A 26965-nucleotide genomic window follows, 5' to 3' on the forward strand; every position below is an offset into this window, starting at 1 on the left:
TACAAAATTAGACACTACATATGCATCTGAAATGGTAACAATAAAAATAAAAGAAATCACATGACCAGCTGTGTTTTCAGACAACATGCATTTTTGCTCTAGTCTTTACAATAATACGTTCATTAAAACATGAAGCAAGAATGAGTGCAAAAATCAACCTAGATTATACCATGATCATGATGAAGGAGGTAATATCCATCTGATCAAGTCTTGTTTTTTCTCTCTGACGGGTGACCAGACGGGCTCCGTACTAAATGGACACAGTTCTCTACATATATGTTTTGTAAATACGTTAATTCCTTTGGGAAAGAAGCGAGAAAGTGTCAACACCTTATTCTTCTCTCAGCATCTGTAATGCTTCGAAAAGTAGGGGTGGAGTGAGCCGTTGGTTGCAATTCACAACCTCACCACTAGATGCGGCTATACATTACATATAAGTCTTTTAACTCTCAAGAAAGCCACCATATATTTAATAAATACAATAGGCAACTTGACACAACTATAAAAGCAATACAATTGGTATATTGTAATGAAAAGTTCACTCATCTTTGTGGTGGAATAAGGCTTTAAAAACTAACAGGCTACAGTGATATAAATATGAAGCCTGTGTGGTCAGTAAATGTGTGACATGTGGTCTACATCATAATAATAATTGATAACATTACTTTATTTGCAGAGTCAAAGATGATGAAGTCTTAAATGATGCACAGGACTTAAGCCATTGGCTGAAATGTTTCACTCATTACAGCATCAGCATTATAATGATACTTGATTAGGAAGTTCAAGCAAAAATGTAGTTCAAATCAAATGTCAGTTTCTTCTCTAACTGCTTATTAGTGTTTGTTTTTTACTATGATGTGCACATGTTTTTATTCATAAAATATTATTAAATTCAAATAATAACATAATAAAATGAAAAACTAGTTACAAAAAAGCGAGTAAGTTACAGGCCACGTGCTGTAAGCATAATTATCTTTATTATGAATAATGACACCATGATTTACCATGGTAAAACAAAATAATCAATGCATACTTTTATGTACGGGTAAAACGTAAATTGAAGGTCCAGAATGAAGTATAAAAGTTCAAAACCAACAGCACATTCTCCTCTTGCCATTCGTGTTACGTGGTAAAAGACGTATTCATGTTCTGCCCAGTCCATCCTGTTTTAGACTCTGCCTTCACCTCAATAGGACTAACAAACATACAAAAAAAACTGTTTGGTCGCTTAAATAAACTCAATGCTTCTGTGCTTCGGGGTTAGTCATCTAAGAAGTCATCGTCAAGATTAACGTCTGTGGTATCGATATCATCAAGCTCCATGTTATCCAAATCATCCTCCAGTTCATCAATAACCTGAAGATAAAAGTTTTTATCAAAACAAAGTTTTATCGAAACAAAGTTTTATCAATCATGAAATAAACACTGTTTCACTAAAAGTATACTGTTTCTTCGACTGCATTCACTGTTTCACCCTTAGTATAAATACCTTCTGATCCGCTGCCGAAGCCTCTGTAGGTTTATCCTCCTCCTTTTCAACTGTCTGAGAGGGCTTGGCTTCTGTAGGGCTCACTAAAGGTAAAGCGGCGATAGCTGCCACCAAGGGGGCTAAAACACCCTCTTCCACTTCCTCTGATGCTTCATCTGCATCCTTCACCTATTGGACAAACACAAGCACTTTCCTCAGTTAATAAAGATTTTTTCCAGCCGATGTAATTTTTTTGTGATTCACAGCTTTTTATTACTTGAAATCATCCAGCTAATTCTTTGTAAACATTATCTTAATATCTTCAATATAAACTGTTTAAGGACAAGATTTAAATTTTGTTATCAATTGTTCCTTTTATGCTTGGTAAAAATCTATTAGATTTTGAGAAATTAGCCCAGTTTTCAAAGACTAGATCATAAATTAAAGGAATAAAACAATGTGTGTTTGTGTGAGAGGCCAACCTGTGGGGGAGTGGGGAATACACCTTTGGGTTCATACCCACTGGCTTCTTCCAGGACATTTCTCTCTTCATTGGGCTATAGAAGGAGAAAAGACAGATACGAGGTCATTCAGAAAAAATGATGTCGATGCCACTGGCTGTAATTAAGATATATCTGACTGTATTAAATTGATACAAAAACCTTCATAGAAGTTACAGGCAAGTAACAATTTTTATATAATAGAGCTTAGAAGTAAAGGTGCAGGAATTTAAGAGCTGCTTGCTTACTGTGACCAGTGGGTAATCAGAGGCAGGTCTGGTTTGCCCGAGGCTGGTCTCTCTCAGGTACTGCTCTGCAGTAAAGGCCTCTCTCAGGCCCGGGAATAGATTTTCATATTCGGTAGGGTCTGCCAGAGACTCAGCCGCTTTCTGATTGACCTTAGACAAGCTCTCTCTCCACAGCTTCACTACCCTATTATAAAATACACAGAAAAGAACCGTGAAAACACAGCATTTCATCGACTCAAACGTTATCTCTGCAATAAATTAAAAAAAGACTGTTTTTGTACGTAGTTTAGTGGAACGTTCTGAACATAGGCAAACACATTTTTAGTAGGTCATTCTGGTATTACACATTTATTTATACTTCTCACACTATTAATAAATATAATTTCCTCTACAATGTGAATATGATTGCAGACCTGGAAACTTGGCTGGGCAAATATGTGCGGGCCAGAAAGGCTGCTTCTGGCAAACGATTGGTCTTGATCAGTAGCTCCAAACAGTTGTCCAGTCTAGGTACAGAAGACAAAAATAAACTCAAGCAATACTAATATATTCAAAATAGCATTCTCTACATGAAACATTCTAACACCACTTATTAAGGAATAGTTTAGTCTTTGAACAATTTAAACAATTCATAAAGCAAATAATGACATTATGTTTAATTCAATCAACCTATTTTTTTTAAGAGAGATGTATCAAAATAATCATTTGTTCAATTCAAATATCTGACTATGTGATCCATTCGCAGTGGAACAACATGAAAGTAACCAAGATAAATAAAAAGCCTAATTATTCCTTTAACAGTGTAGAAAGATAAAGAAGACAAAATAATCTGTGCTTAGTCAACACACATATTTTTGTCTCCTGATACTTACTTTCCCTGCAGGAAGTAGGTCATAAAGGCGACATTATTTTTGCCGTCACGCTCGGCACCCTCTGCAAGCTTGGCAACCATAGAAGCGTTGCCAGATGCAGTGGCCAGCAGTAGCAGTCCTCCATAGTCCTGGGCGTGATGGAGGCACTCCTGTGCCAAACCAAACTGGCACTTACTGATGGCCAACTCTGCCAACTGCTTCCACTTCTGTTCCGACTACAAAAGATTAGGAAGTTTCATTAGAACAACCTGACTCTACCATGCACAATCTTACCTGCATTAAACAAAGAAGTAGGACAAAAAGTAGGGCATTTCAGTAAAACCATTTACAGTACCATTTACAGTAAGAAGCGATTTTGCAATTACATCTAATTTTGTTTTTATGGCATTGGGCGTGAAGTAGTTTATTTATTTGGTCACCAGTAGGTGGAGCTGGTACCACCATTATTGTGTATGCTCCTGCATTATAATTTAGAATACCAAACCTCAGCTTCTACAGCTAGCTGGTAGGCGATCTTCAGTTCTCCCAACTGTAGCGACAACTCGAACCTGTGCTCTGGATCGGTAGACACAGCCAGAGCCTGCTGCTTGAAACCCTGCGGAGACAGACAGTTTTTGGCAAATGTGCAAGCGTTTTTTTGCAGTATTTTTGTTTATTGCTTACTTTTTTGTTATTATTATGTTAGCACAACAGCTTTCACTGCTTTTTGCAAAGAAAAGATTCTCACTTCGAACACAAAGTCTAACCTGTTTTTCCAAGAAGTGTGCAACCCTGGTCCTCTGTTCCTTAGGGATGGTTGGAAGCACCTTGTCGGCCATACCAAAATCTCTGCGCATGACTGCTGTCTGGTACTCCAGAACAGACACCAGCAGAGAGAAACTGACAATGTTCAGCTCCTTATCACCCAGATACAGACGGTCATCCTTAGGAATGTATCCCAGCAGGTACATGGTTCTATGGAAAGCAAAGCACTGTTAGACTATTCATTAACTCCAAGCGAAAGAAATCACATATTTGAGTGAAGACACTTTTAGACCCCACTGTATGTATCAAAAACACGTAAAACTTTGAAATAATTTTTGTTTCTACCTATCCAGATGAGCAATGGTGACAATCTCTCCTCCGACAAAGTAGTTAAGTCGGTTGACTGAGCTGGTGTAGATGAAACAGTCTCCCACCCACAGGCCGGTCTTCACCACCTCCTGAATCTCTCCAAGGACCTGCACACACCACCACCACCACAAAATACTATAAGCTCAGGTCTTTATTTGACTGTGTGTGTATTGAATTTATGCTTTTGAAGAAATGTACATTTTTAACACCAAGGTATGCTGACCTCAAAAGCGTCTTCGATACCGTCTTCAGTAACTCCCTCATTTGACTCCTGAGATGCGGCCACTTTCTCTGACAGATAGCGCAGGATGAAGAAGGATTCCTCTGTGGCAATACACGCCAGCTCTCCAGAGTCTGACCAGAAAATCTAAGTAAAAGAGGCATCAAATAAGTTTAGACATTGCCACATCTTATAGAATTCACAAGCACTCAAGCAGTTACGTAACGCAAGTATATACTATATGATAGTAAAGAAAAAGTAAATACTCACGTGCTTGGGCTGAATCTCAATACGACGAATCAGCTCTGTGGTGTCCCAGTCATAGAAAGCCAAGCCATTAACTGACCGTACACCCAGCAGGAAACCCCCATAGATACCTAGAAACACAGAAGAACATGGAACATGTGGAAACACACCTTAAACTCATTATAAAGCTGTTTAATGTTGCATGCTACCACACTTACATATTACATTCAGCATGAAATTGATTTATTTTAGCATGCATTCTACATAAGACAAACAAGGCATGCACATTTTCTGAACACCCGTGATATTTGATTCACATATAATATTTGCATAAAGAATTGCAGCCTGAAACCAGACCTACAGTACATATCCATCATTCAATGAAAAACTGTGTACCTTCTGCTCCAAAGTCTGGCTTAAAAGATTTTTTCTCTTTAAAGTTTTTGAAGATCTTCACCACACTGCTGCTTTCACGAATCGCATACCTATCAATCAATAAAATATATATTTAATCTAGTCTGGTCACAGATGTCTTTAATATATTCAAATACTCTGAACAGATACTACGAAGACTTACTCGGATGAATCATGGGCCCAAACAAATTCCTGAGCAGATCCAAAGCTCTTGTTCCTTAGAGCCATGGCTGTGTAGATAATATATTCTCCATCTCCACACACCACCACAAACCTAATCGTGACAAGCACAAGATTAAGGACATTGAATATTTGGATGAGTCAAGAAAAAATTATCTTAGTCATCATATGATAGAGATGGTCTTACCTGCCGTTCGGATTGTGCTGGATAGTCTGAGGATAGATCTCACAGCTGCCCATGTCCTTCACAGCCAGCGCCAGTCTCTCGCCATCCTTGATCTCAGCATCTCCCATGGCTTTGAGATTAGCCTGCTGAACTTCTGAATGCTTGGCCCAAATAATCTTTCCACTGGTGTCCATTGACATGGCGGGTTCCTCACGGCCGAGCTACGAAACAATGACCATCACAGATAAATACATGTTCTGATTATTAGCGCAGGGCATGCAACGTCAACAACTGGCAATAACGGTACCTTGATAATAATGCTGCCTTCATCGTAGCCTAAAGCCACACTGTTGGAGCCACGCAGACCAGACACACACCACACCCGCTCCATACCGTAGTTCAGAGTGCTTTCTAAACGGTAAGTGCTGGAGTGCCAGATACGAACGGTTCCTGAATCCCAAAACAAAAATTAAAGCTGGAAGACTGAGAAACTCAAACATCAGTCCTCATGAATTGAGGTTTGTAATGAAAAACAAATGTTATCATCATGTTTGTGTGTACATGTATACTCACCATCCTCTGATCCAGTGATAATGATTGGCAGCTCTGGGTGGAAGTTCACACAGGAAACATTCTGAGCGTGACCCTCGAGAGTTTGCACGCATGTCTTATTCTATAAGCAAGAAGTACAGAGAATGTGAGGAAAATGGATGGTGAAAGCAAATGGATGGTGAAAACCTGCCAGTCAACCAGGATATACCTGATAGTCCCAAATCTTGACCAGTCTATCATCAGCTCCAGATATGAGGTACGGTTTATCTCCTCCGCTGTAATAATCAATGCAGTTCACTCCCTTATCATGACCTTCCAGAGTGAAGTTAGGAGAGGAGGAGCCCAGCTGCCAAACCTGAAACACAACACAGGAGAATGTATTATGCAAGATGTGTAAAGCGCTTTCAAACCACATAAACATAAAACAGAGAATCCCCCAAATACCTTGATGGTTCTGTCCAGCGATGCACTTGCAAATTGGTTATTGTCTTTGGGGTTGATGACAATCTGCATGACGTAGTGTGTGTGGCCCTCAAACACCTGACTACAGGACCACTTCTTCTCCCAGTCCCAAAGCTTTATCAACATGTCATCTGAACAACACATGAAAACACACATGATAGGGCCATCACAAAAAATCATGGTGTCCAGAACAAAATTTTAAAGAGTGGACAGTTTTCCCCAAGATCCAATGTAGAGGTCTGCGCGGGACTGTTTTTTCGTCCCGCTCCCGCCGGCTAAAGTTTAATCTGCACCGACCCGCTCCTGTTGATTTTTTTTTAGACCCGACGGATACTGCTAAATTTAGATCACGTTTCCAGATATCACATTTTTCACTCACACTATAAGGAAAATATGAATGAATAAAACCCATTGCCGTTTTAACCAAACTATTTAACATTCATGCAAAAAATGTCATGAAGACCGTCTCCCCATGACCGCTCTCTCTCTCTTCTCTAAGGTGCAATCGGCGACCCTCCCGCTCTGTCTGGGAGCTGACGTGTGCAAATTAAATTTAAAACGAAGTAAGAACTGGTGCACGCGCAGAGCACAAACATAACACAGTCCTCAGATCAGGCTCTACACGTGGTCAGGTAGACCCCCCGGAGTGGGCACCCGTCCAAAGACTCCCAGAGTTTCCTACCGCTACAGTCTTTTATCCAAAAAATTTAATCGCGTACCGCAATAATCCGTATTGGGTCCTGCGAGTGCAGACCTCTAATCCAATGAGCCAGTATTTAGCATGTGCACATAAAATATATATGATAACAGTAAAGGTACAGTTTGTAGAAATCACCACTAGAGGGCACATGCTCAAAACAACCACAATCGCATAGCTTGATGACGTAGTGTAGAAGTGTGGAATGACAGGATATGTTGTCTTCAACTCCACCGCTGATGGTTTCGCTGACACAGCAACCAGACGGGAAGGACGAAATCACGTTAGCAGTAAAGTAATAAAGTTTTATAAATGTTGCGTTTGATGAAATCATTTTATTTCATTAAATGAATTAGACCCGAAAGGTTTATAACTAAACTGTAAGTAATAGATGATACAGTAATTGTCCAATTCAATGGTTTGATAACACTGCGTAGTTTTAAATGTTCAAATCAATCATATTAAAAGTTATTTTGAACGTACTTACATCATTTGCAATAATGCTAGACGGACTGATGGTACAAACTACTTCCGCATCTATCTACAACAGTGTCACGCAGTTGCTACGTCAGTAAAGGCGGTAACAAAGGGTAAAGCGGAAAGACGCCATTGACAGGCGACTAAACTGCCCTGGTCCTGCCCTGGAACATTTGAGACTTTTGAGAGAGGTTGTAAGTACTCATAAAAATATGTAACATTGGCCTTGTCGTTTTTGGATATTTTACTGCAAAACTCTTACAAACTGTACCTTTACAGCTTTGATGAATATACACAAGTTGGAAAAGGCAGTTTTAACAGATTATTTGTCTGAGTCTGTCCTTACCGCTGCTTGTGAGGATGTAGGGCTGGGTGGGGTGCACAGCGATGCAACGAATGTAATCCGAGTGGGCTTCAAACATGTGCACTCGCTCTAGTGTGTTATAGTTGAAAACACGAATCTGCATGTCATCCTGAAGAAAAAAGAGAGAAAATATATTAAGCACACCGTAAATGTGCTACGAATACAAGTGCAAAACGTGTATACTTATAACTTATATTTATACTTACTGCACCAGTTATGACCCAGTTTTTTCTGGCAACAAATTTGGAGGCCCTTACGGGTAGGTCACAGACTTCAAATGTTTTAACCAGGGTCTGTCAAAGGAAGGTGAAACAGTATTATTCCTTTTAACAGTACAAGATAATCTGGGTATATATTAAACACATCAATTGCAATACTAACTTGTGTTTCATGGTTCCAGACACAAACGCTGCCGTTGTACAGACTGGCTAGCATCCATGGCTCGGTCGGGTGAAGGTCTACGCTTTTGACACGGTCAGATCGAGCCGTGAGCTTGCGTTTGATGTCCAGCCTAAGAGGCTAGAAAAAAAAGAAACAAAAAAAGCTTTAGATGAGACATTATATCCACTATCAGACCACTATTCTGTTACACAACAGCAGTGATGGGAATAACGGCGTTATAAATAAACTGAGTTATTAACGCAACAGGTTTTCACACACAAACACAGTCGCACACCATGGCTAGGAAATTAATCGCCAAAGCCATAAAACAGACAATTAATATTCATAATATCAATGATTTATTATACAATTAATCGTCTGTCAAATGTCATAATCGTGACCTCCCCAACTGCGAGTAATTAAATATTCTGTCTCCTAGAATGCATTCTCGTTCTCAAGTACGCACAAACTAGCATTGCGCTATCATACTGGAAAGCAGTCAAAACAGTAAGAGCACTTCTTGTTTACGGTTGTAATAAGTAGTACAGTTCAGTATATCTTGCGGTTGTGAAGTTGGTACATGTCTTTAGAAGCATAATTTATTTTTAAACTTATTGGCCAGTTGTGGTCTGTGCAATAAATATTCAAAGTTATGAACAATTCTATTGTGTTTAATTGTTCCAGTATAGTAATGATAATATTTACAATAAAAATATATTGAATTTGGTTTAAAAAATATTGAATTTAATAGGTGTCTCTCACATTGACCCACAGCAACATTAACATAGTGTTAAATTAATGTACATAATCTACACTAATAATGTTTCTATTTCATTTATTCAACATATGTAATATTGGGGGGCATCCAAGTTATTTGAACATTTTGTAAAAGGTAACGCAACAGTTACATTCCCTGGTAATGAATTACTTTAATGTTGATGTAACTCCGTTACTAACTGAAGTTACTATTAACTATAACTAATAACTTTTTTTGAAGTAATGTGTCCAACACGAACACTCCTGCACAACAGTGACACGGATACAAGAACTCAATATTTGAAGATCACAGAAAACAGACGTTTTGTTATTCATCAGGCATTTTTATTTGGGATTTTTTATAAATGCTTTTGTTTGTTAACTAGTCAGTCTAGTAACAACAGCTTCACATTTCAAGCTTCTGATCATGTTGAATCGCAGTTATATTATCAGCTGTTAGCCAGCACATCACTTAAATGCAACAACATTGAATAAACGATCAATGTATAACCAATGTTAAACTGCAAGCAGCATCACAATATATAATAAAACAGTGAAATGACTTAATAATACACAGAATGCCTGAATCACTCATAGACTGAGTTGTCTATGTGGCCACTGTACGGGCCTGCCAAGGCTAACAGAGCTAGCTAACGTTACTGAAGCATATTTGCATCTTAATCTGCGAAACAGCGATGTTACTACATAAAGCATAGATGCAGAAACAACACTTACCATGTTTACGTTTACAGGTTTCGGTCTCCTTCAGCTGTGATAATTTATACCATCCGCCGTTAGCCTGACGTGTTTTTCGGCAGGAGTTGTATGCTCGGCAGGCAAATGTGACGTGGAACTTCCTCAAAGCCGTGCGCACGACGTTGGAAACGTCGACGTGACACTCGGATGAGTTCGGAAGATTTCGGGTAGTTTCGGTAGCACTCGGTATAGAAGGGGAGGCTGTGTGATGAAGCGTTTGCGCTGTCGTCTCGACCTTATCCCTACTACACATGTGTTGTTGAACCCAATGACAATACAGTGAGTAAAAAAAAATAATGGCCCTCAATTGTATAATGTTATTACTCAATAACGTAAAATATGTGTATTTAAACACTATAGTGTAAAATAATTAAGTTAGGTTAATAGGTACTAACATTAGTTAGTGCATTTAAATATTATTTACTAGACACTAAAAGCAATGTCTTGTTTTTATTAATAGCCCTGGTTATGGACCTCATTGAATCTTAAGCAGTTCTTCACAAATCCATATTCTAATAAATATAACGCTGTATAATTCCACGATTTAACTTACTTATTTTAATGTATTGATACAAGTTATTTAAATATCTTTAAAACGTAGAAAAGTGAATATGTGTATGACATGTTTCTGTATCTTTATTTAAATATTTAATCATCTTGTGAGGGGGTCACATGTACTAATCCAGAGGTCAACAAACTTGTTGCGTGATATATTGTGTTAATGATACTCTGTGTTTTCAGTGCTCGACATTAACGCTAGTACGGGACAAGTGAAAGTTTTGTATGGACAAGTGAGAGAGAATTTTACTTGAAACTTTAACATAAAATGTGCGACATATACAGTATGTAGAATAATAAGAATATGTGACCCTGGACAACGAAACCTGTCTTATGGCTAAATTTGTCCAAATTCAGATTTTTGGTGAATAAATAAGTTTTAAATTGATGTATGACAATATCCGGCTGAGATACAACCGTTTAAAACTCAGGAATCTGAGAGTGATAAAAATATAAATACTGAGAAACGTTTCTTTGAAGTTGTTAATCCGGGGCTCTGTGGCAGGCCATCCAATCACAAAAATTAAGTTTTTTTCAGCAAGCGGTTCGAATCTTCCGCGATAATTTGACAGTCATATAAATCAAGTTACACAAGCACATCCACTGCCCTCTGCCAAGTTAAGCCCAGACAGTTTCCAGTTTTAGAAAAATAATACGGACCCTTCTGCCTATTATGACCAAATAATTGATTTACACACATTTGATTTCCCATTCATTTCACGTTTATTACACAGTTATGTTATACAATCATTATACCACCAGAAAATACACATTATATTCATTTAAATTGATTAGTATATGTTGCATTTTTTTCTTCACCGTTATCTCTAAGCATCAACAATCGAAAAATAAAGTGTCACAGACCACATCAAGCACATCTGTAATGTATCTGATTGTTTTACACTCTTTGGCCACCAGGTGGTATTGTGAGCAAATGAAGCCTCGATAAATGAACTCTTTTGGCTGAAAAGCTTTAATGGTTCATGGGGCTTCATCTCGCCACCACTACATACAACACGAGTGATGGTCGAGGATTTATCTGCGTTTGCACTATATGAGGATATGAACACATGAACTTTATCTACAGAGTTCCTCTGAGAGCTTATTTTACGATCGTTTTATTGTTTGAGTTAAGCTACTTGCAAACAAGCGTCTTCCAGAAGACCCGTCAAAATAAAAGTCCCGTTAAAGTAAACACTCTGACAAAAATACTGTAGTGTACTATAGTATTTGCTATTGCAAATTGAAGTGCCAATGTAGTAAATTGATGAACCCTGTATACTATAGTAAAGTTAAAAAACAATGAATATGAATTTTACTGCAGTTTACTTTAGTAAATACTATAGTATACTACAGTAATTTATGTGGACAAATATACCACTATTGTTAGTAAAAAATGAAAAACACAGAACAAATTTAGGTGATCTAAAAATGATGTGGCCCTTATTTATCCATCTGTATGTAACATTAATGTCTTTTGTCGGTTATCTGCCTTTTCATAATGAACTACACTTGCACATTTCTGCCTGTGCTGCCAAACTTTAAACCTCTCTAGCACCAGTGCTATGTTCAAAAAAGTTAACCTACAGCCTTAACACTAATAATAATTACTGCTTGCCTTTGTTTTATAGCAATCACGGACAGTAGGCCTGTAACCAAAGTCAGGCGGCCAAAGCGGACACTAGTTAAAATGCTTAGAAGCAAACTTGACCAATCTAAATCCAAAATAATAATTTTTCATCTTTGGACAAGTAATTTTTGTACTCAGACAAGTGAATGACAAATGTACTTGTTCGAAGGACAACCACATGACACTGCTTAATGCGAGCCCTTCACTGTATGTGTATGAAAGAGCTAGAAAGAGAAACTATTATATTTGTCACTTCAACACACACAGAAAAGTGACACCCATATTTCTTATCTTTATTGAGACAAAAACATACAGACTTGTTGAAAGTCACACATTGTCAGTTCATCTCCCTACCTTTAACTTTGATAGACTTGTGAACCACAGCAAAATAAACGTAACTGTGAATCACATAACAAATTAACATGTCTACTCTTTTCTTTTGTACACTTGATAGCACACCGCATCCTCACATGTCAGCTCCTACAAATGCAGTGATAATGATGTCAAAAGGTTATCACTTGTGAGTGCAAAGCATACTTATAAAGGGATAATAAAATAGTTGGCATACATTTATCCCTAAATTGTTATACGTTATACCCAAAAAATAATAACAACTAGGCTATTTTGAGTTTCAATACATTTAATGATGTTGAATCGAATGTTGAGCTGTTTATTATTGTAAAATTACATGGATGCTCACCATGTAAAGCTTGTCTCCTTCTATCCAGTGTTTCCATCCACGATTTGCCTTCTCACCTTTCTGTATTGCCACCAGTTTGTCCCCTTCCCAGGTAACCAGAGTCTGTGAACATGCCAAATCATCGTCAGCATCTGGATTTGCCTTCGTTTTCTTTTTTCTAATGAGAATTATCCAATTTTCCATCTTAACTCCATTATTTGAATTTACTTCCTTTTATGCAGTTCTGTTTAACACATATTCCAATGAATTATTAAGAAGAAAAAGAAAAGCAAACAAAAAATCAACACAAAAGAGACTGAATGTTTTTTGCCCCTCTGGGTGAAGTCTTATTTTGTTTGTTTGACCGTAAGTTCATCACTAAACAAACTGACTGAGATTATGTCTGAGCGGCCAAGGCTGTGATAACTGCAGGTTATAAAATAATAGAAAATATTCCTAAATCCTTTGTCAACAAACCTTTATCACCCGGTTGTCAAATCCCTCAGTAATTTCTTCTTTTTCAACTCCAACAGTAAAGGACAGCTCAAAGGACTTAAAGGTGCTCTGAGTCTTTATCACAAAGTTGTTTCCATCCTGTGAAAAGATTTTTGCTGGCCTGAGGTGGATAGCAATTTTGCGGATGGCAAAGGCAATCTCTGTGACGGAGAATATATTGACTTGATGATCCAGTAAAAACCACAAAAAGTATAACATTTATATTACCTTGTTTTTCAAATTTGAAAATATTTTTTCAATCTATCGGATTTAGAAAAGTCAAAAGAGTCTACTCAGATGTATGGCTAACTTGCTTACCCAGTGCTTTAAGATAATCCTCCAAATTTTCACTTGACTCCAGCTCCCACCTTCCATTGAAGTCTGCAGGCATGACTATGCGATGTGCTCTGATGTGCTTTCGAGCTGTGTTGCCAGGTCCAGAGAGGAATATGCACAGAAGGTTTTATACTTTACTGCCCATTCACAATGAGGGGAAAGGGCAGAAACTGATAAGAGAGCTCTCTGACCTATTGGGACATGAGACGGATTAAGAATCGGCAAACAATATGTAAACAAAGGAAGCTGGACTACAGTAAGGGCAAAAACATCTGTTTAAGCAATCATACTACACATGCAAATTGGTTATTATGTCCTCTCAGATTTATTTTGTGGTAGAATCAATTGACTACAATAAGAAAAACTGATCTCAGAAAAAGATTTTTGCACCTGTTGTTTAATCTATTCAAAACTTCACCATAAACACTTCAGTATTAATCGAATCAGAATGGCAAAACACATTTTGGTGAAGTAAACAATTCTCTCTCTCCCTTTCTCTCTCCTTCCTTCCTTCCATCCTTCATACCCACATGTTTTCGTATCTATATTTGAAAATACTGAAACCTCTATATTGTGCTGCAAAGTAACTCCAAACCAGAACAGATCTTGCACACTCTATAATGTATTTTGGTGAATGACCAGGTATTTGGTATGAATGATATTCTGCCTTTACTAGTGTGGGTGAACTAGCTTTACAGATAGCTAACATTCTCCAATAAAGAAACCAGGAAGCATCTTGTTTGGTGTGTTTTACTGAAGGACTGTAAAACTGTAACATACAGAAACAAAGAGAATGCATATTAAAAGCTCAATAGGGTTAATAGACAATGCAAATATAACATAAGCAGCTTAGAATTACCCAACCCCTCAAAACACGATTAGCACTATGCTAAAATACATGGAAAATGTCAAAGGTTTGCTAACAGTACTAGCCACATTTTTCCTTACAAATTACGAATAGAAAATAACTAAATTTGGTATCAGCATGAATTTAAGATTACTATCAAACAAATACTCACAGACAGATATTTTTTAGGGACCAAAATAGAAGTTTAGAGACTCAAACACTCTGTAGTTTGACATGCTGTGGGACCGATAGAAAAGTAACTGCCCTATGGAAACTCTGCGTGGACAAAACACAAGAAATGCAAACACAAATAACTCTTCCCACAAGAAGGCAGCACACTCCCCGCCTGGTATACTGCTATAACACTATTAACTAACAACACAATTTCTGTAATAGGTCTTGTGTACACCTTAGCAATTCCTTCTTTAATTATTCGAACACATACTTTGCGTACTCTTTATCTCTACCAGGATATGTGTCCACAATAAGTCCGGTAGGCCATTTGTTTCTTTTTTACTTTAGGAGAACAACGTCACCAATGGCTAAATTTGGTTGATCTGCTTGCCATTTCCTTCTTGGTTGAAGGGTAGCGAGATACTCTTCTCGCCAACATTTCCAGAATGAGTTAGCCAGACTTGGCACCTGTTTCCATTGTTTACGGTACAAGTCCTTAGGATCAAAGCCTCCAGGAGGAATAGAGATGGGACAGATTTTCTGAGTGAGAAGGGCACTTGGAGTCAACAAGTCGGGTTGCTGAGGATCGGATGACACAGGTACTAATGGACGACCATTCATTATGGCTGATACCTCTGCCATAAGCGTCACAAGTACTTTATGAGTCAGATTTGGAGAGTGAACTTTCTGCAGCATAACGTCCAAAATTCGTCGCAACACTCCAATCATTCTTTCCCACACCCCTCCCATGTGAGAAGAGTGAGGTGGGTTAAACTTACATGTGCATGTCTCATTTTTTAGGTAGGATTGAAGCTCTGGATCTTCTGAACTTATCTGAAGCTCTTTGCACGCTCCAACGAAATTCGTTCAACAATCTGATCGAAAGTGCTTTGCGGGGCCTCCTATGGCCAGGAACCTTCTGATAGCATTTATAAAACTTGAAGTAGAGAGGGACTAAACCACCTCGATGTGATCCGCCCACGTTACTAAACAGGTAAACATTATTGCCCAACGTTTGTTCTCCAACACTCCACCTCTTGTACGATGGACACTTGTGTTCCAAGGTCCAAACACGTCCACTCTGACATGTGTGAAAGAAGGAGTTTGGATGAGACGATCAACTGGAATGTCTGCCATCTTTTGTTGTTGTACATTTCCTCTTATCCTGCGGCAGGTTGTGCCTCTGCTGAGAAGCTGTGTCACCAACTTTTTTCCTCCAAGGATCCACAGTCCGGCAGACCTGACGGCTCCTTCCGTGATGTGTCTGCCTTGGTGCATAACCTGTTCGTGGTAGAACTGAATCCGCAAAGCAGCAATGTGATGCTTCTTAGGAATAACGATGGGCTGGCTTTGTTCTTGAGTTATTTCAGTCACACGTACTCCTACTCGCACCAGTCCTTCTTTGTCCAAAAACACATCAAGATTCTTCAGAGGACTTTGTTTTAGTATGTCCTCTCCTTTTCTCAAAGTTTTTATATCCTTTTTACATCTCTTGCCTTGAACAGTTCGTACAATAACTAACTTTGCTTGTGTTAGAGCGTCCATCTTTGATTCATTTGACCCAGGAGCTTTTGAGATAGATCTGACCTTTTCGATGAGTCTGGCGAAAGCTTGTCTAAGACGTTTCCAACTGGAGATGCGCTCAAACCTGAGTGAGCCGAGCGATTGTGTCGCAGTTGTGGTTACAAATGTTGAGACTTGTGGGCGGACTTCATAGTCTGTGACAGGTTCAACAAGTTGAAAGATGATTGGTTGCACAGGACACTCTCCATCACATTGCCTCAAGAAGTCGGGACCAGTAAACCAATTGGTAGAACTCAGTAGTGAGGCTGGCACATGCTGTGTTCCATGATCGGCAGGATTGATTTCCGTGCTCACAAAGTGCCACTGACTGGGTTCAGATGACTTTCTGATGCGAGCAACACGGTTGACGACGTAGACATAGAACCTTCGGCTGTTGTTGTTGATGTAGCCTAAGACTACTCGAGTGTCAGTGTAGTATTTCACTTTGTGAATTACGATGTCAAGTTCACTTAATAGCATATCTGCCAGCTCCACCGCCAGAACTGAAGCGCACAGCTCCAAGCGAGGTACTGTGTGGACTTGTCTAGGAGCTATTTTGGACTTGCCCATGCAGAAGCCTACGTGGACGTGACCTTCGGTGTCTATGGCTCGAAGATACGCAACTGCTGATATGGCTGATGTAGAAGCGTCTGCAAAGACACAGCCCTCTTCGACAGGTAGATTGCAGTGAAGTATTCACATACTGTCTAGGAATTTGTAGTTTCTTAAGAGCAACAAGCGAGTTTTTCCAAGATTTCCATTGTGCCTCTTTTTCTGCTGGCAGAGGAGTGTCCCATTCACAGTTCTCGAAACACGTGTACAGTCATCCTGTTCTCTCTGATGTCCTTTGTGGGATCCTTGCCTTCGTACCACAGGAAACGCACAAAGTTGCGGTGGTCCTCACGAATGACAAAACAATAAAACATTTGCTCTATGTCCGCTGTGACAGCCACAGGTTTTTTGCGGAAATGCAAGAGGACCCCTATAAGAGTCTTGTTCATGTCTGGGCCGCTCAACAAAACATGGTTTAGAGACGTGTCTTCATGAGTGGCACTAGAGTCAAACACTATGCGTATCTGGTTGGGTTTATGAGGATGGTAGACACCAAAAAACGGTAAGTACCAACACTCTTGGTCTTTGTCGAGCGGCAGCACGGGTTCTGCATGTCCTGACTCAAACATTTTCTGCATAAAGTTCATGAGATGTTCTTTCATGTTCGTTTTTTGTCAAGCATGCAACGCAGGGAATTGAGACCTTTGACCACTTGGTATCGGTTGTTGGGTAGTCTGCGCCTGTTTGTTTTGAAGGGTAATGGCGCCAACCAGCTGTTAGACTCGTCCATAAACATTTGCTCATCCATAATCTCCAGGAAGAGTTCATCATCCACAGACATGGCGGGTTTGTCGTCATGTGGGGTTCTCACGATCAATTTGTTGGTGAGACAGTCGTTTTCATCTATGCCAATCAAGCTGGTCATGTTCAAAGAGTTAAATGGAGAGTCCGCGCTCAGGACCTTTTCTTTGACATGGAATGAGTTAGGGCAAGGGTCTAAAAGAGATGTACGTCCGTTGTTCAACACTGTTGTGCGTTAAACACTGACTATGCTTGGCACGTCAGTGCCATGAAGAATTTTGTAAGACACTTCCTTAATTTTGTTATTGATACAAAACTTATTCGCCAGTTTCCTAGCTTTCACCCAAGAGATATTACTGTAATGGGGTAAAAGATATAGGGACTACAAATGAGATGAACTACAAATCCCACAGGTCAGATTATTATAAAAGGAAGTCCAATTTTAGGGACTTCCTCTTTGAAGCACCATGTGGTGTGGGTACTTAAGGCTGTGTAAGAGCTGATGATAAAATCATCGATTAACAGAACTGAATTGGTGAGTGCCCCATCAGAAAATGTTGTTTGTTGCTTCAAAGAATAAAGCAGACCTATTTTAGAGCATCAATGGTAATTTTAGTCCAATCCTTTTTGCTATTGCGAGTTTGCTTGGTTTTAATATTTATATCTGCCTCTTGTTTTAGTGCCTGTTTGGATCAGCATACTTTGGGTGCCTCAGAGATTTAAGCATGTAAATGCAGGTATTAATCCGTACTAAATTCGTGGATTAAGTTTAAACGTTTGATAGTTTAATTTGTTTTATACTTGATTGTAAATGCTTTTAATTATAGTAACTTTTTATATGGCAATTATACATTGTGTTTCTTCTTTTGCAGAGAATGCATGATTGCCGTTTACTTGTTTTCTTTACCAGAAATTATGATGGCTTAATGGGTATCTTGGTATGATCCAAATGTTAAACCGGGTCCTTTATGGCAACGTGATTTGAGTTATTTTTGTATCTTTACTTTCTTACTTTGTTTGTTTTGTTTTGTTTGTTTGTTTTCTATCCATTGTGGACCCACGAACTGTGGGGTTCTCGCTTGTGTATGCCATGTGAATTACTCCGCCAAGGTGAAGGTATATAGGTGTTGTGATTTTGATTTTGGGTGATTACCGTTGTCTGGAATTTGAAGTGAACCTTTGCTTTCTCTTGTGATGTAGTGTGAGTGTGCACTTATTGGTGGAGTATTCTCTGTGATATAACTGGTGGGCCCCATGCTCTGTAGGTGTTCAAAAGTGTCTTGTCGTTTTTGTTTAACTCCGTTTCTTTGCCCATTACATTTATCCTTGAGTTATTCTTATTATTGTTGAATAAATACATTTGTGCAGAGAAACAGACTGTGGTGTGTGCTTTGTTGAGTACTCCTCATCCCTAATTAGATGTTGGGGTTACATTACCAAATAAAAAAGACCAAAACATTTTGCTGCAGGTAAAGAAACAGAACAAAGAGCATTGCTTATAATCTTATTACTACATTTTCAATGTAAATGTTTCCACAAGGAGGGACCATGCTGATTCCTTCTGAAACAGTTTTTTAAAAGTAACGTCACACTCTTTGGAATTGCGTCAATAACAATAGCAAATTCTCTGTTTAATAGGTAAATGGAATTTTTGAAGAAAGTATCCATGAGAATTAAATAACTGTCTTACTTAAGAATACCTTCATTGAACCAAGTGTGATGGAATTAAGATTTGTTTTTAGATAATATATCTTTGTTATTCCATATGAAATATTTGTGATGTAAAAATTGTGTTTATATATCAATTTCCATGCTAGGAGGGCTTGTCTGTGAAAACCGGCCAATTTAACAGGAATTTTTTCGATAGAAAAATTACATTTCAACAAAAATTCTATGCCTCCCAGATTATTAAATATATAATTAGGAAATACATTCCAAGGTCTTTCTCTATTCTTCATAAACTCTATTAACCATTTAATTTGAAGGTATCATTAAGAGTATTATAATCTAAGACCTCCAGTCCCCCTTGCTACAAAGAGAATCATATTGTAATTTCAGTTACACACACAAGAAAGCGACCATGTTGTGATATTTTTTATTGAGACAGGTGGAAAAAATTGTTGAAAGTTACACGTTCCTCTCCTGAGGAAATCAAAACTAACTGAAGCTTGCCTGATTACATCAAATAAAAGTGACAGTGAATCATACAACATTTTAGTGTTCCTGCTTGTGTTTTCTTTTGTACACTTGATAGCAGATCACATCTCCACATGTCAGCTCCTACAAGTAAAATGATCATGATGTCAAAAGCGTCTCACTTGTGAATGCAATGCATGCTTATTAAAGGGACAAGAACGTTCAGTTTATCATACAGACTACATTGTAACATTTCATAACCTAACGCATAAAGCTGACAATTATCAGTATAATGGCATGAATACCAGATAAAGCCTTTCTCCTTCCATCCAATGTCTCCATCCGCGATTTGGCTTCTCACCTTTCTGTATGGCCACCAGAGTGTGTCCTTCCCAGGTGACTAGGGTCTGCCAAAATGTGAAACTAATCATAAGTCGTGCCACTCGGCGGCCATGTTTGCATTGCAATGCCTCAGGCGCAATATTAATATATTTTCTTATGCACAGCATAAAGCATAGAAATATATTTTTGAAACTGTTTTCAAATGTTTTCAAACAAAAGCAGATAAAAAGACACTGTCAGACAGGACATGGCTGGGGTAGCTGCAGCATAAAAAACTTTGGAGGATGTTAATAATAAATGAAATCTTACCTTTAGGATCCGGTTGTCAAGTCCCTTGGTAAATTCTTCCGTCTCAACTCCAACAGTAAAGCTGAACTCATAGGACTTAAAGGTGCTCTGTGTCTTTATCATAAAGTTCTCCCCATCCTGGATAATGATCTTTGTTGGACTGAGGTAGGAACCAATTTTACGGTGGGCAAAGTCAATATCTGCGACAAAGAATATTTGACATGATCCAGTAAAATTACACGTTATATGCTGTGGTATCCTGTGATTTATTTTTAATATCATAAGTAAAACGTTATTTAGTTACTGAGAAAATTTGAATATACTGGATTACTCAATGCTTTGAGATAATCCTCCACATTTTCATTCAACTCCAGGTCCCATTTCCCACTCAAATCTAAAGGCATGGTTGTGTGATGGGTACTGGACTTTTCAATAGTCTTTCCAAGTCAAGAGACCAAAGCTTTTACTCTAATGGCCAGAAAAGTGATGAGACATCTGTCTAACTGAATACATGAATATGCCCATACAATATGCAAAAAAAGTAATGTAGACTAGATCAATATACGAGAGGCATGCAAAAACACATTTGCAAATGTAGTCCTACACACGTGGCACATATGCCAAACGAAGTACCTAAAATACTGCATAAGCACCATTTTTTTTGTCATTTTCTTGTCTGAGAAGAATCCCTAGGACTTTGGAAAATACCATGGTATTACCTTGCTACCATGTCAAAAACACATATCTCTCCTTTTTGCTATCTTGAACATAATATTAAAGTGATTACAGACATGACAACATAGAAGATTCAAACACGCTCACTGATGCTGCTGCCAGAGAAAGGGGATGACTGGGAGGATAGTTGAGACGGGGGCCACATATGTCATTGTATTAGTTTTATTCGTGCGATAAGAGAATTTCCATATTTGGACTCTATTGTGAAGCACGGAAGACAAGATAAGTACTAAAGAAATATGTCATGAAGAACAAGCGCTGTTTCCAGCGTTTGATGTTCAGAGGATCAGCATGCCCAAAGGCTACACTTTATTCTGTCACCACGTAGCGTATATGAGTCAGTTTTATCTTAAAGGTTCCACGCAGTCTGTCATAAAAACAGGCCACTAAGAAAGTATGAGGAATATGAATGCAGAAAAATGATATTTTGGTAGTATTCTTTTGTATTTTCATTTTCACATTTTACGACGGTAGATAAGAGAAAAACGACACTAAATGATTTGAATAGGTTGAATTGAATTATTGCAGGCTAGATTTAAAGGGATAATCCATCCAGAATTGTGTAATGAATTTCTCCCTCACTTCAACTTGTTCAAAAGCTGTGTACATTTCTATGTTCTGCTGAACACAAAGAAAGATATTTGAAAGAATTAGAAACTGACATTTGGGATGTCATTGATTACTACAGGAAGGAAAAACTTAAATTGTTGTCGACGGTGCACCAGGTAAACTGTTTGCTGTCCTAAATTCTGCTGTCCTAAGTTATTTCTGTTTATTTTCAATGTGAGTGATAAATGCATGATGGATTTAATACGCAGTCAGATTGACATCCCTAAAACTCTCATGCATCTGATTTTGGCTTCAAGACAGAATTGTTTAGGCTTATATAATTTTCCATCTATCTACCCGCTTGTCCGCTGCAGGGTCGCAGGAGTCTTCTTAAATGTAAACATTGGGCCTGAGGGTTTGGCTGGCAAAATCTCTCCACAGCTGCAACGTTTTGGTTGGTGAAACAGTAAATAGACCTTGAAAAGAAAAATAACAGCTCTGGAATAGACTCCTGTATCTGCTATGTGTCATTTATTCTTTAATCTCAGCATAAAACTTCAATAATAATTTAGTCAGTAAAGCAAAACAACACCTACTCCATTACTGACAGCTCTATACCTTATTTTGCTGCAGTGAAAAATTCTCCCTCTCTCTTTCCTTCTCTCTCCGTGTGTAAGAATAAAGAGAGCCTGTTTGACAGCATTGTGATGGCTGTTTGTGATTGTGCGGCTGGCAGACTGAAAATCGCAACAATTACAAGCTGACACATTTGTCTATTCACAGCGGTTGACTGAAGTTAATGAGACACATCGAGCATACCCATGCAGAAGTGACATAGGTTGAAATATATAAAAAATAATTATATATTGTATATTTAAATGTTTAAAATTGAATAGGAAAGATAGATTACATATGTATATAAATCTATTTCACAATATATGTTAAAAATATATTTAAATATTAGATTTTTGCCTCTTTTTAACAATTTTCACATATATTAAACATGTGTAAATATATGTGTAATTTATCTCCTTTATATGTAAATACGTTTATTAATATAATAATATATTTTATTTTTATTAACATAGTTTCCTGGTATATTTAAATCTATTTTAAATATATTCATTCAATTAATGCTCCTTTAATATATTGCACATAAAAATAATTACACATTTATTTCCACTTTATTATACAAAACATGTATTTTTTTATGCATTTATAATCTGACACGCTCTCAATAGATCAAGCATTCATAAAACATTAAAATACTGCATTTCCCAGATAATGCTATGCCAAAACAAGAAAGTACAGAGTTTATAACATTTAATGCACATTGACTTTAGATAAACATAAGACGCAAGCCAACAACAAATAATAGACTTTGGCCCATATTCACAAAACATTTTATCTGAGCACTAGGAGTTCTCCTAAATAGCAATAAAAGTTTTTAATTAAGAGTTTCCCTTAAAATCTTTTCACAAAGCTGTCGAGAGAAAAGGCAGGGTTAACCTCATTACATTGGATGTCGGCAGACTTACTAATACCCACAGCAATTGGCTCATAAGGGTTTATCTCAGTGATTTAATCATAGAACTATTTAAACCAAGGTATCATGCTGACACATTCAAATAAAGCTGTTATATAAAAAGTTGCTATGCAGATTTTAAAATTAAACAAGTTCAGTAAATTGTCAGCATATCGCTGGCTGACAGTACACCAAATCAATGGGAGAGATGAATTTTGGGTGACAGTAAAACTGACTTTTTCTAAATGGACGCTTTTTTTACTAACTTTTCACCATCTGAGGGGTTGTTCACCAACAGTCTCGTAAAGCGGAAGAAGCACACAAAGATGGTTCGTCTACCTCCAAAAAACTACAAAAGAAGAAGAAATGCGGAAAAAATCATTCAAAATTGAACTCTGTTATCAAGTTTCGTGGATAAAAAAGAGAATAACTGATAAATGGAGGAAGACTTTGTTTTCAAGTAATTTGATCATCCAATTGTAAGTTATTTATGAATTATAAGGCAGCTGTGCCTCAATTCTTTCTGGTTGCTTATGTGCACATTTGTTTATGTAGCTTAACGTTAGCTTTAATAGAGACGTGTGATTTTGACTGTGGTCAGTCTTAAAATTTAACATATTGTGTGTGCATATTGCTGGTATTCTGGAGTAGCATTGTAAATGTATCATGTGGTAAGTGTGATAGTATAATTATGTTTTCTCACTTCTATAGGAAAGCACAGTAAAGTAAAATACCTTACTGTTTTGTGGTAAGTGTGTGGTGGGGTGAGGGGATGGGAGGGGTGGATTGCGCAGAGGGCCAATGCTCAAACGTCACGGGTCGCCACTGATTCCCTGTAATAGAAATTTAAGAATGGAACAATTCATTACAGGCCTCTGGTTATGGGCTCACATCACAGATCAAGATATGTTATATTTCAAGACATTTATCAGGTTTTTGTACCCAAATGCTTTTGTGAGTAGGACTATGTGATGTGGTGAAATGGAACTGTAATGCGGTCAACAAACATCTTGAAGTAACACATCTGAACAATGCGTTGCGGCGTGATAACTGTGGTATTAGCAGAATAATTTATTTGGTTCTGTCGCCGTGTAATTCCTTTATAAGAAACTGACATAACAGAGTCACTATAAGGTATATAGAATGGATATTTTTACATTAATGTTTAAATGTAGGCTACATAAATGTTTTGTAAGATAGGAATTAAAGCAGCTACCTTGGGTTTCCTGGACACACTCCATGAAAGATATCATCGTTTTAATCAAAACAATCTTCAAAGAAAAACAAAAAAGAATTGGGCAAACATCTTAAAACTATTCACTTTCAGTTTAGTGTCATAATCACCTCAGGACCAAAGGCTGATCACAGCCTCACCACAGGGTCTCACATCAATATCCTCATGTATGACAATATTTAATAGCCAGTTAGAAAAAAGACCCATATAGTGCAAAAAACAATATAAAATGCTGCGGTTAGTTTGACTGAAGTGTAGAAATGCAGTCCGGCTGCTGTTTTGATCAAATGAAAATATTTTAACTAAATTAAAAAGTTATAATATTTTTATTTTAAGATTTAGAATACAATATGGAGGTTTGTTATTCTAAATAGAAACCAAAATAAACATTGCAAGAAAAAACTTAACACCTAATTTAATATTTGATAGATGACTTGAGACATTAAATAAATGTTCACACATAGATAAACATATTTTGAAATGCAATATAAACATCAGTTTGTAAGGCTTAGGATAGGCCTATATATTTAAAAATATGTTTTCGGAATATATTTCAATATATTCATCAGTGTTTCACATATATGTGAATATATTAAATTTCCGTATGGGATAGAATTTGCTACCGTAAAAAAAAGGAAAGTCCCAACACTTGTGTAAATGCTCTTTGAGGTAATCCGAAGGCCCTAATTGGCTTTAGGATTACAACGTGCCCCGTGGTTTGAGACTCTCTTCTCAGTCTGAAAAAGACACAACAAATACAGAATGTCTTCGACAGACATGAATGGATACTGGAAAATGACAAGCAATGAAAACTTTGATGAATACATGGAAGCACTAGGTGAGGGAATCATCTGGTCATTTATTCATTTTGCCAGCGTGAAGTAGGATTTATTGAAAGAGGTTTGTGAGATGTAACAGTCATGTTGTATCTTTCTTGAAGGGAAAGACACTTTTTATACAAAGTGATAAGTTGAGTTCAGTTATGTTATACGTATACGTGACATCGGCTGACCACTTTTATATTTATTTAACTTACAGATGTGAATGTTGTCATCAGAAAAATTGCCAGTTATCTCATCTTTGATAAGGAGATTGTTCAGAATGGTGATCATTTTAATATCAAGACTCTCACCACCTTTAGGAATTACCACATGGAGTTTGATGTTGGAAAAGAGTTTGAGGAGGATTTGACAGGCATAGATGATAGGAAATGTATGGTAAGTCATCTGCTTATAAAGGTACACCTTCAATTCTGACGAGAATTACAGAATTCTTATGGTAGAATCCGATTTGTTTATTTAAATGTTAGCATTTGCATGCATTAAACCGGCTAGAATTTCTTGTCCAAAGTTTCTGTGATTGATGACTTTTTTACTATGTCACTAAATAGGATCAGATTAAAATTTGCATACAATGACCTATCGAGGCCTGAATCCACCTGGGCTTTTTGCTAATACCTCAAACACCTGCTGCTCTGGACATTAAGTCAACTAGAATTAGAATGTTACTGCAGCATTTTGCATAAAGGAGTTTAATGTTTAGTAAAAGCTCTGGTGGTTAATGTTAAACTCTATTCTGAATGTAAGATCAATAGTAAATATTATTATATAAATTATTGAATTGTTTTGTTAGAAAACAGAATTGATTATTTAAATAGACAATCAACTCAAACATCCTTTCTTCTCTTTTTGTCTTGTAGACCACTGTAAACTGGGAGTGTGATAAACTGGTGTGTGTTCAGAAAGGAGAGAAGGAAGGAAGAGGCTGGATCCAATGGGTTAAAGGGAATGAGTTACATGTGGTAAGATTAAAATTCTTGATTCTGATTGATCAGTCACAACATTCTACTGTAAATATTTTTATAGAATGATGGCTGAAATTGATCAATAAAAACATAACTTTATTTTTAAAAGTTTTCAATTAATTGTGTACTCCAATTAATATCAAACTCCAGTTGGGTAGTTTTAAGTCATAATAACAAAAAATACAGCATGGTTTTTAAACATTTTTATTAACTTTTATCAACTTAAAAAGTTATAACTCTTCATGTGGCAAGTTTGAAAATGCTTGATTCTGATTGGTCAGTCAAAATTGTTCAGTCTGCTGTAAATATTTTCATAATGATGGCTGAACTTAATCAATTTCCTACATGCTCAAGTAAGTAGTATATTTCCATTTATTAATTTGCTAAGAAGCCAAATCATGTAGTTCACTATACATTTAATTTATTTTTCAATAATGCTATATCTGTCCTCTAAATATACCCTTTTAATTGTTTAAAGATGTCTCCATGCATTAAAACTATTATTTTAATCATTTTATGTTTCAGGAAATGCGGTCCTGTGGGGTGGTGTGTAAACAGGTTTTTAAAAAACAAGTAGGCATACTTGACTAAATGTGCCTTGAAGATGAAACATTTTTATGAAGTATAATTCTGTACTTCTCTATTGTGAATGAGAGAGGATGTGAGCTTTTTTAATGTCAGTTTTTCATTATTTTATTTATTTGTATCAAATGTGAAGTCAAATATGTTAGCACCAGTGAACATCTGCATCTTGTAGGACATGACAAGGGTGAAGTTCTAAAGTTACATTTCTTTTCAATCACACTGCCAAAGTTCACTTGTAATCCCTGCTTTTGTTGAAATAT

At 37.3% G+C, this 26965-nt stretch overlaps 3 protein-coding genes across 5 annotated transcripts; 1 reads left to right on the forward strand and 2 right to left on the reverse strand.

The window, feature by feature from the left end:
* Nucleotides 1-955: 955 nt before the first annotated feature.
* Nucleotides 956-14713, reverse strand: copb2 (COPI coat complex subunit beta 2). 2 transcript variants are annotated; one of them, XM_056742916.1, is made up of 25 exons: nucleotides 14590-14713; nucleotides 13553-13761; nucleotides 13217-13395; nucleotides 12761-12862; nucleotides 8361-8498; nucleotides 8186-8272; nucleotides 7962-8088; nucleotides 6424-6572; nucleotides 6188-6334; nucleotides 6001-6100; nucleotides 5735-5877; nucleotides 5449-5648; nucleotides 5245-5355; nucleotides 5064-5152; nucleotides 4692-4798; nucleotides 4425-4568; nucleotides 4178-4308; nucleotides 3835-4042; nucleotides 3573-3683; nucleotides 3089-3303; nucleotides 2630-2722; nucleotides 2217-2400; nucleotides 1951-2025; nucleotides 1490-1657; nucleotides 956-1356 (listed from the first exon to the last, which is right to left on the reverse strand). In XM_056742916.1, exons 2-25 carry the CDS (start codon nucleotides 13623-13625, stop codon nucleotides 1261-1263), a joined length of 3177 nt encoding a protein of 1058 aa, XP_056598894.1. In that variant the 5' UTR covers nucleotides 13626-13761; nucleotides 14590-14713; the 3' UTR covers nucleotides 956-1260. The 2 variants fall into 2 exon arrangements, with proteins under 2 accessions (XP_056598894.1, XP_056598895.1); XM_056742917.1 differs by lacking the exons at nucleotides 12761-12862; nucleotides 13217-13395; nucleotides 13553-13761; nucleotides 14590-14713 and adding an exon at nucleotides 9852-10009.
* Nucleotides 14714-19721: 5008 nt separating this feature from the next.
* On the reverse strand, nucleotides 19722-20677 carry rbp2b (retinol binding protein 2b, cellular). Its single transcript, XM_056742510.1, has 4 exons — nucleotides 20605-20677; nucleotides 20295-20473; nucleotides 19949-20050; nucleotides 19722-19787 (listed from the first exon to the last, which is right to left on the reverse strand). The coding sequence occupies exons 1-4, from the start codon at nucleotides 20675-20677 to the stop codon at nucleotides 19722-19724; spliced, it is 420 nt and encodes a 139-aa protein (XP_056598488.1).
* A 2614-nt stretch (nucleotides 20678-23291) lies between these two features.
* rbp1.2 (retinol binding protein 1, cellular, tandem duplicate 2) lies at nucleotides 23292-26750 on the forward strand. Of its 2 annotated transcripts, none has more exons than XM_056743785.1 (4): nucleotides 23292-23561; nucleotides 25458-25533; nucleotides 26016-26117; nucleotides 26646-26750. In XM_056743785.1, the coding sequence occupies exons 1-4, from the start codon at nucleotides 23449-23451 to the stop codon at nucleotides 26709-26711; spliced, it is 357 nt and encodes a 118-aa protein (XP_056599763.1). In that variant the 5' UTR covers nucleotides 23292-23448; the 3' UTR covers nucleotides 26712-26750. The 2 variants fall into 2 exon arrangements, with proteins under 2 accessions (XP_056599763.1, XP_056599762.1); XM_056743784.1 differs by lacking the exon at nucleotides 23292-23561 and adding an exon at nucleotides 25079-25154 and having other exon boundaries at nucleotides 25355-25533.
* The last annotated feature ends 215 nt before the right edge of the window (nucleotides 26751-26965 follow it).

Source organism: Triplophysa dalaica, chromosome 3 (assembly GCF_015846415.1).
Source record: "Triplophysa dalaica isolate WHDGS20190420 chromosome 3, ASM1584641v1, whole genome shotgun sequence".
Classification (NCBI taxonomy): Eukaryota; Metazoa; Chordata; class Actinopteri; order Cypriniformes; family Nemacheilidae; genus Triplophysa; species Triplophysa dalaica.